We start from the raw sequence: 17523 nt of genomic DNA, 5'->3' as shown, positions 1-17523 counted from the left end.
CTTTAAACCGTGTTATTATGAGCAATGAGAGGTGGCGTTCAAAGACATCACGTAAGTTAAGGTAAATGTACTTGTTTTCAGTGTATTTTCCAGCATACTTAAATGTAGCAATCTGTTACATCTGAATTAAGAGTTACAAAGTAAGTGATAAAATAGCCACTTCATGTTTTTCTTTATCTTCCTGTTTATTCACACACACACACACACACACACACACACAAACACGCACACATACACGCCTTACAAAGTCGTTTTTGTGACATTCGGATTGTCCCTGAATGCATCTCGCGTTCTTGTAATGAGAATGAGGAAGTGTCGTTCCCAGGATGAATGGAATAGAAACGTGTGTGAGTTGGAGATACATACAGTACAAGTATATGGTGTTGGTATTGTACTGCTGTTGATGTGTTCAGGTCAGGATGAAGTTATAAAAGAGCGTCAGATGCGCATGCTAATTACACAAAAAAATGTAATGTCATTAATGAAATAAACGAGTTACCGCCGTTAACGCGTTATTTTTAACAGCCCTAGTAATAATAAATATTTAATATTTAGTGATATATTTAGTAATATAAATATTTTGTTTTTGACAGCTGTTGTCGTTTAGTTGTTTTTTTTCAGCACATATATAATTCTTCTATATTTTATTTATCTGATGTACGGCACTTTTTTCTGCTGTGGTTGTTAAAGTGCTGTATACTGTATACTGAACATAAATACAATGAATGTACACAAATGATAAAGTATATAGCCTAAACTAAGTAGAACCACAATAGTAATATTAATTTAAAAAAACGAAGAAACGTAGGACTAATTACAAATAAGTATAGAAATGATGTGCAGTAAGCACATTTTAAGTAACTGTCTTACATTAATTATGGGCAAAAATAACAAAGATGTACTTAAAATTGTCCGTATACGTGTAAGTACTATATAAAAGACACACACGGACTTTGAGATTTAAAAAGGGGAGTGGTTTGTGTGTGTGTGTGTGTGTGTGTGTGTGTGTGTGGATGCTGCAGGCAGCGAGGAGGGAGCAGAAGTAGAGGGTAGGGAAGAGGTTTACCACTAAACAGTGTACAAGTGGGACAGAGGACGTGGAGTAGAGCACTGGAGCTCCCAGACAGTGTTTTCTGGGCCGAAAGAAGAAGAAGAAGAAGAAAAGGAAGGGGGCGTAGGAGGAGTAGGAGTGGGGGGGACGTTTTGTGGGCTGTTGCAGCATCATCAGTCTTGTCTGCAAAACTTTTAAGCGACAGTCGGCTTGTATGAGTGGAGCTGGACAAGGCGGGAATGGAGAAGCACAAAGGTAGGAAGATACTTTATGAGTTGAGACTGCAGACTATGCACAAAAAATGCATAAAATGCTACAGAAAAAGCAAGAGAAAATCCTCATATGCTTTGCATGATGCCATAGCTCACGTCACGCACAAACGCAATCAGTCTCAATAAGAAACAACCACAGACAGGACATTAAATCATGATTTCAAAAAAGTCATACGCTAAAGAAATGAGCTAAACATTTGAGAATGTATCAAACTGTGGTGCCATCTAGTGGTACAAACACCTGATTTTTACATCTACACATGAAATAATCCTACAAATACGAATTATAACGATTGGCTGAAATATCCATTTTAACTCACTTCACTTCAAGCTAAAGCATGGTGGTACACAGACGTAGAAACTATGTATTGGCTCCATCTAGTAGTACACGGGAGATTTTTTAAAATAAAAATGGAATTTCATTCAAAATTTGTATGAAATTGTACAAATGCGTATGTATTAACCAAAGACTCACAAATCAACATATACAGTACATAAACTGATGATTTACCAAGGAATTGTGTACCTACTTTAAAATCAATAACACAACATTTTACTTACTTGACCCCAAAAAAGTTGCTCCGTGTCCCATTTGGGCCTGAGCCACAGTTTGAGAACCCAATGTGTTACTACATGTGACACTGATCATGTTCTTTTTATGTTCTCTGTAAACATACCGGTAGAAACTACTTACAAAGTCAAATGCTCCGTAAAATTGTTTGCACTGCAGTGCGCTAATAAATTCCAAATAACGCTAACATTGTTCTCAAAGCATTCCTGGGATTGCTGTGGTTATTTGTCCATTTGGGATGAGCACGGCCATTTTATTATATATATATGTATATATATATATATATATATATATATATATATATATATATATATTAGTGGTGGGAGAAACATAGCTTTCACTGACTGATTCCCCTGCTGGTTAAAAACAATGGCAACAAGTCAAACTGGATTGGAAGCAGTAGGATGTGAAAGAATCATCTCTATTTACTCCCACTCTCTCTCTCTGTGTGTGTGTGTGTGTGTGTGTGTGCGCGCGTGTGTGTGTGTGTGTGTGTGTGTGTGTGTCAATGGAGCAGTGTTGCAAGATGCCAAATTCTTCATGTTTTTTCATGTCTTTCATGTAATTCCATTGATGTGGAGGACTTCATTGCATTTGTTTATGTTCAAGTCCATTCATACAGACTTTGTGAGCTAAAATACAAATATTTTACTTATATGTTCATTCTTATGTCTATCTTTATTGTATTTTACATGTATTGTTGCACAAAAACACTGTATACTCTGTTTTTGACCGATACAGTGCACTACAAACATTGTCCACTAGGGTCACTAAGGGCGAATGAGGTCAAGTGGTCACTCCCCGTCAATCTCAACATAGCCACACCCCCCTAGAAGCACACTTACTTCCTCACAGACCAGGGGTCGGAAACCTTTAGCATCAAAAGAGCCATTTTGTCTCCGCTTCCAGTAAAGAAAAATGGACTGGAGCTGCAAAACATGACACATCTTCTAAAAGTTTAAAAGCTTTCATCTTTGTACCTGTTACAACAAGAACATTCAACTAACAGAAGTGAGTGCTTGTGTAGGCCTACTTTGAAATGATTTAAACACTGAACTATGAAGGTTTTTTTGAGTCATTCCAGTGTTTGCGTCAAATTAAAAGAAAACGAAGCCAACTGGTTTTGAAAATGTCTTTCAATGTTACATTTTCTGTTGTTTGCTAATTTCTTGCCACATATCAAGCACACGGGTGGGTAAGCCAGCATCATTGGCAGTGAAGGCTAAGGAATATATGCTTTCAGAATTAAACTCTCTATTTTCTTACGATATTTTTCTTTTAAGGAAACGTATTCATGGTTATGAATAGCTTACCGCAGGGGTAGCACACTGTCAAGACCCCTTCCCTTGCTCATCCAATCAGCAGTCAGAACGCAGTGTAGATGCATTCACGGAGTCGCGGTCAGTCGGATATTTCAAACGCTTTTCGAAAATACACATTTCCTCTTCTTCGGTGTTAAAAAACATTCTCCTCCTTGTCGCGGCTCCTAGGAGGCACAAGTTGTCGACCACTGTCATAGAATATGTATTTTTGCAAACAATTTTAAATGAATTAAGAAATATAGGGTTTCTTGTGTATTAAAAAAAAAAAATCTCTTCATGCCCATCTTTAACACTGTGATGCATTACATTCATTGCCCACTAGGGGAGCTGCACTGTTAGAAAGGTCACTGTGGTCACGGTCACTACGCGATCCATACCGGAAACACGATCAGTTCTACGCATGTGCAGCATGTGAAATTGATCGTCAATCTGTGTTGCGTCATAAGTGGACAGTTTGATTTCACAGAAGTGTGATTGACATTGTGATTGATTAAGTGTTCCCTTTATTTTATTAAGCAGTATATTACATACAGTGGTGTGAAAAAGTGTTTGCCCCCTTCCTGGTTTCTTGGTTTTGTTTTGTCACACTTACATGTTTCAGATCATCAAACAAATTTAAATATTAGCCAATGATATTTAGACAACACAACTCAACTCAAAATGCAGTTTTTAAATTAAACTCCAAACCTACATGGCCCTGTGTGATAAAGTGATTGCCCCCAGAAAGAAAGTAATTGAGACCTATCAGTCTGGAATAGGTTATAAAGTCATTAATAATAAATACCACTGCCCGTGATGTCGCAGAAGCGCTGTCGTACAAATCTGCAAATGGAGGAAGCGTCGTAGTCTCGCGCATGCGCAAAACCGATCACGTTTCTGATACGGCTCGCAACATAGCCATAGACATAGACTTGTTTCATTTAACCTTAACAGACATTTAAATCCAACCCTGCCTTATTTCCACGCACGAATGCTTTACCCCTATTGCTGCTATTGTGCCTTTTCTGGATATGACTTTCTTCAGGCTTCCGATTGGCCTTATAGCAGCACCACCTACTGCTTTGGCATGCACTTGTCAACCTTTGCAGTCACTGGTGATGCCACCTTGTGGCCATTTGAAAGAAAGCAGACACAAAAGCAGAGAAACAGAAGTGAATCAAATATCTATTGAGGTGATCTTCAGGGAGGGATCGGAAAACTGAAATAATGCCTGAAGGTGAAAGAGTTCATTTGGCAGGAAGAGGACAGTGAATGGGATCCTAGCAAGCGCCACAGGCAGTCAATGCAGGGGGGCTGCAACTGGAGGAAAACATTCAGAGGGGAGGGAGGCGGGACCTGGGATGACAAGGCAATGCATTGTTTAGGTTGGTGGATGATGATGATGATGATGATGATGTCAATGCTGGGTGTGCTTCCTCGAAACCTGCAGGTTTCAGTGCTCGGCTATTCTCACACCTCGTGCCAGAAATGATTTGAACGAAAAACACCTGCAGGAGTGTTTGCTTTGACCGACTGACAGGATCAGGATCAGGATCAGGATCAGGATCAGGATCAGGAGATGTTTCTCAGCTGCTTTTCATCAGTTTAAGGGCCACCTTTCCATACGAATCTTTGTGCATGGAGAAACATATTTAAGTCATTTTTTGCCAGTAGCCTATCATCAGGGCAGCAACCCAGCAGATTTTATGCTTATTATACATGTAGTGCTTAGGAGGGTGTTTATTTACTTGACTGCAGAGACTACAAGGTGCACCAAGTACAATTCTTATAATATAGAATAATAATTCATATTTTCCCCACAATAATCTTAAAAACATTGCAGTACGACACATGTGTAATATTATTTAAATTCTACATTGACTCGTAATTTATTAAAGTGTGTGTAGTGTCCAAGATTTCTTTACTCAACTGCAGAGAGCACCAGGCATCTATTAGTGGCAAGGTGATTACTAGGGGGCAGTCTTTATTTGTACATGTGCATTTTTATATTAAATAATAAATAAGACCTTTCATTGGAGACTCTAAATTGTCCATAGGTATGAATGTGAGTGTGAATGGTTGTTTGTCTATATGTGCCCTGCCATTGGCTGGCCACCAGTCCAGGGTGTACCCCCCCTGTCGCCCGAAGTCAGCTGGGATAGGCTCAACATACCCCCGCGACCCTAATTAGGATAAGCGGCATAGAAATGGATGGATGGATGGATGGATGGATGGACTATTCTATGATTTGCCTTCTTACTGAGTGCTAAAAGTACAACACTGAGTCAGTGACGCCGTGTCTAAAAAGTAGGCCATCATGCGTTTGACTTGAAAGCGGGTCGTGGGGTGAACACCTCAACGGGGTGCAAGTAGAGCACAGGTAATTTAGGAAGCCGGACTGGCCTATTAAATGATGAAAAGAAAGACAGTCTTCCTGCCCCATGTGGACCCCCTCCCACATTTTTTGTGTTTATTAGCTTCCAGAAGCTTCCAGATCAGATGTGTATAGAGTTATTTTCTCATCAAGGCATTTCGATGAGAGGAGCAGCATGCACGCTTGTACGGTGGCTAGTTCACAGCCTCCCTGCGGCCATGCCAGCCACTCATCAGCAGGATAATAACCGAGCACAGGAGCTTTTATGTGTGGGGTGGGAGGGGGCATCGCTAGTTAGTTTTTATTTGGCAGCAGCTGCTTCTGCTCTAAAAGGGCTTGTAAAGGTTCTATCCAGTTTTCACCCACAACATTATCACTGAATATTATCATTACAAACGTGGATAAAGGAGTTCCATGAGTACAATTCTGATGCTTACCAGTTGCCCAGAACTTGTGACTGACGTATGGCGCATTGGCTTGAAAAAAACTAACTTTGGTAGTAGCCCAATGAAATGGAAATGCCAACATTGCTAATAGCTAGTATAACTAACATCTAGCATGCTAGCAAACTACTACCTCATGCCTCAGTGAAAGCCTAATGAGATGAGGGTAGCATGCTAACAGTTGATATGTTAACATGTGGCAGGATATCAACTTGGGTACATAAAGTGCTAAGGCAGATACATACGGATGTTGCACTATTATATGTTCAAATGGTAGTAGATCAAATGCTAACATGCTAACAACTGATATCCGACCATACAACAAGATAGCAGCTTCAGTACAGAAAGGGCTAAGGCATTATGATAATATATCATGCACTATGTCAAATGAGAATGGATTAAATGCTAATGGTTGGCTTGCAAGCTAATATAGCAACTTGAGTACATAAAGCTCTAAGACATACAAGAGAATGGATAAAAAGCTAACATGTTAACAGTTTCTTTTAGCAACATTTGGCAAGATAGCAATTTCAATACATAAAGCACTAAGGCAGACCTATAAGGATTATACGTCATTATCTATAGTCAGGTACTATGTCAGAAGAAAATGGATAAAATGCTGACAGTTTCTTTGCAAACATACAGTATACTGTAGCAAGATAGCAACAACTACATAAAGCACTAAAGCAGGCCCATCGGTATTACAGTAAGGATCATTCTGTTAAGCCACGCTGATGGGCTCAGATCAAATGTTAACATGCTAACAGTTGGCATGCTAACATAATAGCAAGATAGCAATTTGAGTACATGAGGCGTACACCCATAAGGATTACAGTATAGTACACAGTATACAGGTACATCATTCTGAGTAGTCGGCCATTATGTTAATAGGCTAATGAGACTGCATAAACTGCTAACAGTTGGTATGCTAACAAAAAGTAAAGCAACAAGCGTATAAGAAAAGCGTAAATGTAGACAATTTTAGATCAATCCTTGTAACTCTGTACCATTTTCAAAGCCTAATTCAATAATATAAAACGCTAGCATGCTAACAGTTGGAATGCTGCAATATAGCAAGACAGCAACTTCAGTAAGGAAAGCCTGTGCCTTTGGAAAACAGGTTGTTGCATCAAGTGATTCCATTTATGGATCATGTTTTCATCTCTCAAGGGATAAAAAAAAAAAACTGTGGAAAAGAAGAAAGCTGGTGCACTGTGATTTGGAACAACCAGACTGGAATTACAATGTTACTATTATTTCCTCACGCCGCAAGATTTATACACAACTTCTGACTTGCGGCTATTATAATCACCACGTCTCCTGCTGCAGCTGCACACAAATGGGTGAAAATGTGGCAAAACATGCACCCCTGCTGTGTCGCCAGTGCTGTTATTTTTTCTAACAAACACACCACATGGCAGCACTGTCATTAAACCCCGTAAGTTGGACTGCCTTGAAATTTCTCACACACGCTTAACGAAACACCGACTGTAACTTTAGAGTGTTTAGTCAAATCAACATCAAATTTAATCCACACCTTTACAGGACTGGCAAGCACAAGCATGTAGAATTTGAGCAAGGTTGGTTGAGAAACATGGCCGTCATTATGCAAAACATCTTTGGGACTTAGCAAGTCCCAAAGATGTCAAGTTCCTAAAGTCCATAAGTTAGTGACCAATTTTGTCTAATATTTGGACATTAGGTGAATTTGCAAGTGTCTGTATCGGATTGATATCGCCGATACCAATCTGAATTTTACTCAGCATCGAATCGGAAACAAAATCAATGGTATCGCACATCACAAGTTATGACGGAGCCACTATAGCGGCTCTTTGAGAACTTTATTCTGACCTGAAAACATCAACAACAGTGCAATCCCAACACCATATATGTATCTCCAACTCTCAAGCACATCTCTGGTCCGCTTGTCCTGAGAATGACACTTCCTCATTGTCACTAGACTACAGCGAGATGCATTCACTGACCCTGCAAAAATCACAACATCGTCTTTATTATGCATGTATGTATGGTCTAAATAAACAGAAAGCAAAAAAAAACAACAGCCAGTGGATATTCTTATCTCTCACTAACATAACTCTTAGAGCGTAAGTACAATTTGCTGCATTTACTGTAAGTATGCTCGAAAATTCGTCTACACTCAAAACATGTGAATTCGTCTTAAGTTACGTGGTGTCTTTGAATGCAACGCTTCACTGGCTCATAATAACACTGTGATTGAAATATTCTGCTACTGTTAAAGAGACTAGCATCAAGCTAATCCATTTTCAGACATGTGTGCTATGTTTTAGCTTGATTTAAATGTTCAGTTCACTTGAAGCTGTTAACACATACAAATATATATAATTATGTCCTGTCATTTAGCTTTCAAATATAGCAAAAATGGGCATATTTCTAACAAATACACACGATTAAAAACAATGGTTAGGATAGAATGTGCTGCCCAATGTGTCAAAAAGACATTCTTTCGTATTTGTGTCCAAAATGTATAAGAAAGAGGACGTGCAATGTGCCAGCAGCCTTCAATACATTAACACTTAACAGAGGTGCTATGAAGAAGTCAGCAAAGAAGAAGTCAAAAGATGACACATTAGTTTACACATCATGAAAAGACACTTTGCTCTTACTTCATTTTCATCACTAAGGGGAAATAAACATGTGAGTAAATGCCTTATTTTCCAAAACAAAGTGTTCTGAATTCCTGTTTTCATGTCTTTTCCAAGCAGCAATCCATTTGATTCGATTTGTTAGCTGACATTGATTCTCAAACTGAGGTACCACCGGGGGTACAGAAGGTACCACATATTAATAGCTAAACTGTGATGGTAAGCGGCAGGAGCAGAAACGATGGGGCTTCCAAAGCAACATATTTTGGAGATGGTCCTTGGTGGTGAAAAGTTTGAGCGCCAGTGTTCTACGGGAGTGACATCAAAAGCATTGTCTTCAGCCAACAAACACAGCTTCATGTTCGTGTTTGACTTTCCACGGAAGCCAGTTTTTCAAGCCGGGCAGGAGCAAACATTGCCTGGTAAGACATGACGGCATCTTTGGGTCACCCACATGAGTCAAATATCAACTACAAACACCTTCTTCTTTTAGCTTGTCAACACAAGCAGACATGCATTTTCAATTAACAGCTCAAGCTTTCAATTCTCCTTCTTGTGCTCACTTCCCGTTCTTGGTGTTTAGTCTGCAAACACTTTACTTCTAATGCATGGTAGTACAATACAGTATAATAGGGGAAGCAGTGTATATTCATATTATAGAGCTATATCGTTTCAATGTACCAGCATTGTAAAGTGCAAAATGTCCCAGTACATCTCATGTACTTGAATGTGTGCTTGTATTTACTAACATTTTGTACAAAATGTACATGGAATTAGTCAAATATGGACATATTCGGGGGATTACAGAACACAACCTGTTAAAATGACAAAAAGTCAAATGATTTGGAATCTCAGGAGAAAAAAACATGGCCTAATTTCATTCAAATTTCATCTGATTTTACACAAAACTGAATGGATTATGACAATTTGTCAAGTATGGACCTATTTTGGGGGTTACTTGTATGAAAGATGTGATGTTTGGATTTTCTTTGGAGAGAAAAAAGCCAATTCTTATGACAATTTTGTAGAATTTGACACAAAGCCTAATGCATTGTAACTGGTAACATATGGACATTTTTTGGCTTACTTTAAAACGTTTTAGCTGCAGAATCCTGATTTTTGAAGATACAAAAAGCCTAGCCTGATGAGTTACTGTCTTTGGAGAAAAACATTTGCCAATTTTTATGAAAATGTTCCAAGATTTTGTATATTTTATAATTGTAAATGTTGTAATTTTTCGGAAATTTGCATTTTCAGCCATATTCAAAATATATAAAGATGATATAAAATAATGTAAAAAAAAAAACAAGAATAATTTTAAATAAAAGTAAAATGGTCATAAAAAATATTTTGTAGAAACATATAAAAAAGTCCATCCATCCATCCATTTTCTATGCCGCTTTTCCTCATTAGGGTCGCGGGGGAATGCTGGAGCCTATCCCAGCTGACTTCAGGCGACAGGCGGGGTACACCAAGGACTGGTAAAAGGTCTTTAGGAAAAAAAAAAAAGGTACCTTAATTATGACCACTTTAAAACTATTTTATATCCACAGTGTTTTTTTTAACTTTTTACTTTTTTGACTTTTTTTATGTTGCAGGGATTTTGCACAATCTCAGCACACTGACACTAATGTTGCAAAAATAAAATAAAAACCATGAAAAGGTTTTAGATTCAAGTGAGTAAAAACAAAGAGACTAGATCAGATGACAAAAAAAAAAGAATCTGGTGTGGTGTATGGCCAGATGTGAAAAGAGCCATGCGAGCACATCTGCTGCTATTTTCCACATCTGCGCCGCATCCCAAAATAAAAAACAGGACTATGATTCAGAGAGGACATTTTGCGAAAGTGTCCAAAAAAGCCGACCTCAGGCGGCAGCTCCCGGCTGAACGTCTTACATCTCGGTGGACTTTATTGCATCATTACACTGACTTGAACCCACAACCCATTTCAGTTCTGTTCATCAGAACTTGTTGACATCACTCAACATGTGTTCATTACTTCATAACTGTTAAATGATTGTGGCAGGGCAAACATTCAACAGCCTGTCCACATTAGGGGCAGGAAGGGTTGGAGCCCGGCTAGATCCAGTAGATGGCGCTGTTTACAAATAAGCATTTGATATATAATACAGAGTAATGAATGGTTAAATTGCAAATTGAATGTGCATCACCTGTCTCATCATCCTTACAGTGCCTAGTGGGCCCTACCAATTCTGCCTAGCAACAAGTGCCTGGGCAGAATAAATTTGAAAATGCCACAGCTCGGACAGGGTATTTAAAAACTTTACCAGAAAGTATGAGAAAGTCATCTGGACTTTGAAGTTCAACATATTTTATAAGCTAATTATTGCAAAAGATTTTTTTTGTCAAGTGGATGTCTCTAGTTTGAGGGTAAAGAAATAAAGTTGTTTATATAATGCTGCTTTAATGAACCAAAAGCAGGAAGTGCAACCTCAGGCTCCAGGGACAACCACCCCCTCGGTGAACGCTTTATATGTCTGGAAACTTTTAATTGATTATTCAAAGATTATTCCACTTCCTCTTGATCATGTTTTGAGCGCTCTACAGAAAGTGTTTATGTGCGCTTACATGGCGGGGGCATCCGGCCAAAAGGTGGCCTGCAGACCTCCATGTCCAATCAGTTGACTGTTTCCCATGGTCCCCTCCCCCCCCCCAAATTTGAAAGGTCATCTGAGTCAATCTATGCAAACAAACCAGAGGAAGCTGAATGATGTGAAAGTAAAAGTGAACTTGAGTCATTCAGAAGGTCCTTTTGGTCGCAGATGCTACTCGTCATGAGCAGCAGTCATTAAACACAACCCTTTAGCGTCTTCTCAGCATACGACACCTTCTTTGATGTCGGCGTGGTCAGCATGAGGCGGAAGAGCCATTAGAGCACAGTGACAGTTTTAAGAGGGACAAGCACTTCAACTTGTGTGTTGTTTTTTTTACTTGGAAGCAGAACCCCCGGCCAACCGCAGAGTTAGTTTATTTAAGGACGGAGCTTCACTCTGCCTCTAATGTTTGGAGTTTCGAATCGTAGCTGCAGAATGTTGAAACAAATGTAAGTCAACAATGTGGGTCCAGTTTTGGTGTAAGTCGGCTCTCATACCTAAATTAATTCTTAAGTCACTCACACTGTACACAGAATACATGAAAGACATATAACATAGAGTAATAAAAGGCTAAATATAAGAGATAAATAAAACAATAACAATTAAACTCCAAAACAGGCATTCCATCACAATAATAAGACCATTACGCTGCTCCTTATTACTGTTACTTGCAGAGGAGCAGCGACTGGCACTTGTGTGTACTGTATAGTTAGTGCTTTGTGATTTCCAACCTTCTGTGGCAAGAGTCCTGACTGCGTGTGTGGCTACATGCAGAGAGGGCAGCTGAGTTTGCTGATGTTGTTTTGGCGTGGTCGGCCGACAGCAGCCTGTTTAGTTTTTGCAATAAAGAGGCCGTTAATCCGCTGCCTCCTGGTCATCCTTGCAACTTCTGGGTAGACGTCACAATATGATGGTTATTCTTAATGGTGCAGATAGTGATAGAAGACTAGTTCCGAGTCTGGAACTAGTTCTTGAGCAAGTCTTGTGTTTACAAAGCAAAATTAGGCTTTGAATTAATTTATGGGCATGCACACCTAAATAGAAAATGCTATAACACGTAACGCCGTAAACCGATGAGGCCTGCATATTCCTTAGCTGTTTAGACACTGATCGCCATTTCACTCCAACTGAGTGATGGGAAGAAAAGCTCTGATGAAATCAGTTCATGTCACTGAAAATCTACACCCCCAAAAGTGTAGTTGAAATTGGTTGGCTAGTTTTTGCAAACTTCCCTGATGAGAAAGCTAAAAAAGTGCTGAAAAACTGAAGATACCTGACATCTTTTGAGAATTTTCAATTTTCACAAATACAATTTTATGAATTCAATTTTGGATAAAAATGTAAAATGTTAAATCGGTTAGCTAGCCAACATAAAAACAATTAAATATCCAAATAAAAAGTGTATCTACAGTATATATAAAAAAAGGTTAGGTTTTTTGAAATACATTTTTACCAAATTTCTGGATTCACCGAAAAAAATAACGTTTTTCTCCTTCGTTCCCACAATAAACACATACATTTTGCCTGCTAACGTAATAAAATGTATGCATCACTTTGTTTATGTAAAAAAAATGTAAAAATGTAACTAGTTTTTACCCTGGTAGCCCCACTCAGAAAGTTTTTGCATAAATAGGTTAGCTAGTTTTTGAACATATCCGGCAAAAAAATGTAGATAAATCAAATAAAATATCTCCAAATGTTGGTAATATAAAACAAAGAAACTATAAAATAAAAATTTATTTGAATAATAAAATTTCTACATGAATTGGATTTAAAAAAAAAAGTAAGCAGAATTTAGAGAAACATAGAGGTGCAAGCTTTTCATCATTGACTTGTGATAACCTTCTGTTTGAGGTCATTCAGGACTGTGACGTCATTCTAGTAAATGTTGATACTGGGGACGTTTCATAGAAAGAACAGTTCCACCTTCCCCTGTAAGAATGTCTTTCATCCTTGGTACCCACATGGAGGCCCACAGTCGCAAGAAGCCTATTCATGCAGCAGCAAAGGCAAACACAAAGAGCTCCCCACACTGCCAGCTCAGCACTGACTCCTGAAGGATGTGCGTGGGCGGCAACCCAACGCCCACGCCGACACCCCGGGCTCCACCCACTTCTGGGCTTGACCTTTGTGTAAACTCTTCCCCAAAACAGCCCTAAAACAGCCTTGTCAGCCATGTCTCCACTGAAGTGAAGGCTGAATACTCTCCCATGTAAAAAGTTGGCATATGGTGGCTTCATTTCCAAGTTCTGTTTATTCCAACTATTGTTAACATTCAGCATCTTTGTTCTTCTAGTGCTGGACCAGCTCCTCGTGGAGCTCCAACAATTCCTGCTCATCCTGGACAAAGAGAACCTGAGCGGGAATGCTACCATCCAGAAGGGTTTGCTCTCAGACCTCCTGCAGTCTTACAGCACATCTAACGGTACGAGTAAACAAAATTAAAAGTGAACGAACAGCTTTGCCACTTGTTGCTAGGCAGAATTTGCAGGGCAAGTCATGTTCACTATGCTGTTTCCGTGCCAATTTATGGGAGGAAGTGCACACCACTGCCCCACAGAGAAGAGAAAGAACAGGGAGAGTCGGCAGGCACAGATATTTTTTAAATACATGTAATGTTTACATTTGTACTTTCTATTTTGGTGTGCTTGAAGCATCTTTCTTTGCAATACACTGTTAATAGTAATAATACGGCTTTTAAATTATTTCAAGGAAATCGCTCCAAAAACAGCCCTATGAGAATGACTATAACCAAATCTATGTTACAGATAAAGCATTTTTCTCCATAGCACCATCTGCAGGATATGGTGGGGTACTTCCCCACCAAATGACTGTCTCCAGTACAATGCTGTTCAACTGATGTTCACGAGGGTACAGTACCACAGTGTTTTTATGCAGACAGAGGAGGTAGTAAGTACTCCAGAACTTGGAACACCTGTAGAACATTTCTGCAGAACAGCTTTAAATTGTTGACCCTTTAATTTGTGGTCCCTGAAACAGGCTTTTTTGTATAATTCTGAAATACACATGATTTTTGAGTTTTGGGTAATCTTACGTTTTTGGCACTGCACATCTGGCACTGCACCTTAACTTTGTTGCGTTACAAGCTATTCATTGGACTTGAACGACTTGCATTTCTGGAAATAACTGCAAAAATTGTTTGTTTGTTTGTTCGTTTGTTTTTTTTAAAGGTAACACTTCCCACATCCCAGTAAACTGAAGATACTTTACGTCTTTTGGGAATTTTCATTTTAAGAAACACAATTTTATGAATATGAAGAATAAATGATACAGTTCTAAATAAATGAATCTGTTAGCTCGGTGATATAATACCAAAATAATACTGAAATATAATCATAATAATAATAAAATGTAATAACAAAATACCAGGAAAATCTTCAATAAAAATTCATCTATTTAAATTTGTATTCATTTATTTTGGTTCCATACTTAAACGTAACGTTTCCTCCATCGTCAATGCCACAACACTAAGAAAGGTTTTGTGGAAATTGGTTAGCTAGAAAAACTTCTAGATTGAATGTAATATGTAATATGTAAAATAAATGTAATAATGTGTAATACAGTACATCGATAATACACTACTGTAATGCACCAGCCTTATTAACAGAGAATCATAGCCTTCTTTGTGTTCCCAGACGGGCTAAAAACCAAAAAATTAAAAAATAAAAACTCCTCAAGACAAGGCAGTGTGCATGTACATGTATGCACTCCCTAAGACCCCCAATTGATGACCAGTGAACATGGCCAGAAGAATTACATCTGTACATTTACACAACAGGTTGGCGTTGAATCATAATCGCTGTTGTTTCTGAACAAGGCAGCTCTGACTGACTTGGAGTTTTTGTGCATTTCACATAGCTTTCACCTCAAGTAACTGTCTCAAACACTCCGACTAATATTATGCTCCCATACTTGCATTTTCTCATGTTGTGGCAGTGCTTTAGCCGCAAGACTTTTAAACTTCGCCTAATGAATTCTTATGTAACGTGTGGTCGTAGGCTTCATTTCCCACAAATTCAATGAGCTTGGGAGTCAGCAGCTGGCTATCTGACAACCCACTGTTAGTTATTTCGCTATCTCAAACCCGTGCTAACCACCATGTAATTATTACACTTTCGCAGGACCACCACTATTAGACACAGTTGACTGACGCGCTTGTATAAATTTGTGAAGTGATCCCACATTTAATTTGTGAGCATTAGCTTTGACGCCTACTCCAGCGAAACTTAATATCTCTTGCTCCATCACTGGTTGATGCATGGCCTGTTTGTTTCGCTTACTCACTGGCTGGGATACTTAAAACATGAAGATGGCGCAACTGCTGGCGGGCTGATGTTATTTATGGTGGCTGGAAGTCATGTTATGGGGGGTGGGGGCGAAATGTGTCCTCACGAGAGTTTAGCAGGAAGTCAGACAAAAAGGGAGGGATGTTTGCTTGTAGAACAATGATGGGTGCGATACTTTTGATAAGTGAAAAAGTGCATGACTGATGATACAGTACAGCACTCCAGCCGAGTAGGTGCCGATAACCTGCGTTAAAAAGTGGGCGAAAACTACTGAAAAACTGAAGATGTCTGTCACTACGAGATAGGTTCTATGCATGTGCAGAACGCGTCTACATCCAGTCCGCCTATTTTTCGGCAGTCACATGTCAGGAAGCCGAGCTGCACTATGCATGTGTAATCCACGTCACCTGTCGATTTATTTTACGGCAGTTACTGATCGTATACGTCAGGCAAACCCAATTTTTACTATGCATGTGCAATGTACGCCACCCCCCCACTCCTCAAAAATGTTAAGATTAGAGAAATGACAACATAATCAATCTTTTTTTTTCAAGTGCAAGTGGAAGTGGATAAATTATAAGCCCTCTTTTCTTGGTTTCATGAATTATTTTAAGTTTTTTTTCGTCAATGAAAAAACATAGAGAAAAGCATTGTTTGGATGGCTGCTATTTTTTTTAGTTTAGAAAAAAAATAGCTGAATCCTCTAGATAATCTTGCTTATGGGTGTTTAGATTCAAATATCAAGGTATTTGTATGTGCTGTATTTGTATTCATGCATATTATACATGACCGGATATGACGTTTACGTCTGTCGTGCATCTGCGCATGAGCAACATGCAAAATCAGTCTCGAGTCTTCAGTATTGATAGAAACGTGAAGTCTTTTAAGAAGAGTCCCTAAGAAAATAACCCCCTTTATATTATATATTTAAAGTACGGTTATTCACCATTTATGTTCATACACTTAAAAAATTCTAATACCATAATTACCACAGCACGTTATGTCGCAGAAGCGCTGTTGTGAACATTTGCCAAAGGAGGAAGTGACGTAGGTCTCATGCATGTGCAGAACCGATCGCGTTTCTGGCACACCTCGCATATTGACAACGACCGTCTTCCTGGAGTTAAAATTTTTCATAAATACAATTTTATGAACATGATTTTTTTGAAGAATGCAATGCTTTCTTCCATCTAGAAAGGTTTGGCAAAAATCAGTTAGCTGGTTTTTGAGCTATGCCCGCCACCTAATACAAACAGTGAAAGCATCCAACAGAAAAGTATTTTTTTTTTTTAAATAGATTTGGGGCCGCACGGTGGTCTAGTGGTTAGCATGTTGGGCATCTTTGTGTGGAGTTTGCATGTTCTCCCCGTGCGTGTGTGGGTTTTCTCCGGGTACTCCGGTTTCCTCCCACATTCCAAAAACATGCATGTTAGGTTAATTGGAGACTCTAAATTGTCCATAGGTATGAATGTGAGTGTGAATGCTTGTTTGTCTATATGTGCCCTGCCATTGGCTGGCCACCAGTCCAGGGTGTACCCCGCCTATTGCCCAAAGTCAGCTGGGATAGGCTCCAGCATACCCCTGCAACCCTAATGAGGATAAGCGGCATAGAAAATGGATGGATGGATGGAAATGCGATTTGATGAATACATTTTTTTAGTTCCATTCCATTCCATTTTCCTCCGCTTATCCGGGTCCGGGTCGCGGGGGCAGCAGTCTCAGTAGGGAAGCCCAGACTTCCCGGTCCCCGACCACCTCCTCCAGCTCCACTGGGAGGACACCAAGGCGTTCCCAGGCCAGCTGTGAGACATAATCCCTCCAGCGTGTCCTAGGTCTTCCCCGGGGCCTTCTCCCGGCTGGGCATGCCCGAAACACCTCACCAGGGAGGCGTCCGGGAGGCATCCGGACTAGATGCCCGAGCCACCTCAGCTGGCTCCTCTCGATGTGAAGGAGCAGCGGCTCGA

General features: G+C 39.5%; 1 protein-coding gene across 1 annotated transcript in view; it reads left to right on the top strand.

Moving 5' to 3' along the window:
• Nucleotides 1–1062: 1062 nt before the first annotated feature.
• Nucleotides 1063–17523, top strand: part of afap1l2 (actin filament associated protein 1-like 2) — a 38903-nt gene continuing 22442 nt past the window's right edge. Inside the window, exons 1-2 of the mRNA XM_054768137.1 lie at nt 1063–1306; nt 13549–13677. Of these exons, the coding sequence (XP_054624112.1) occupies nt 1291–1306; nt 13549–13677 (145 nt within the window). The 5' untranslated portion in view covers nt 1063–1290. The remainder of the gene's footprint in view (nt 1307–13548; nt 13678–17523) is intronic.

The sequence above is a fragment of the Dunckerocampus dactyliophorus genome, chromosome 2, assembly GCF_027744805.1.
Source record: "Dunckerocampus dactyliophorus isolate RoL2022-P2 chromosome 2, RoL_Ddac_1.1, whole genome shotgun sequence".
In the NCBI taxonomy this organism is placed as follows: domain Eukaryota; kingdom Metazoa; phylum Chordata; class Actinopteri; order Syngnathiformes; family Syngnathidae; genus Dunckerocampus; species Dunckerocampus dactyliophorus.
This window is presented reverse-complemented; position numbering and strand designations above follow the sequence as displayed.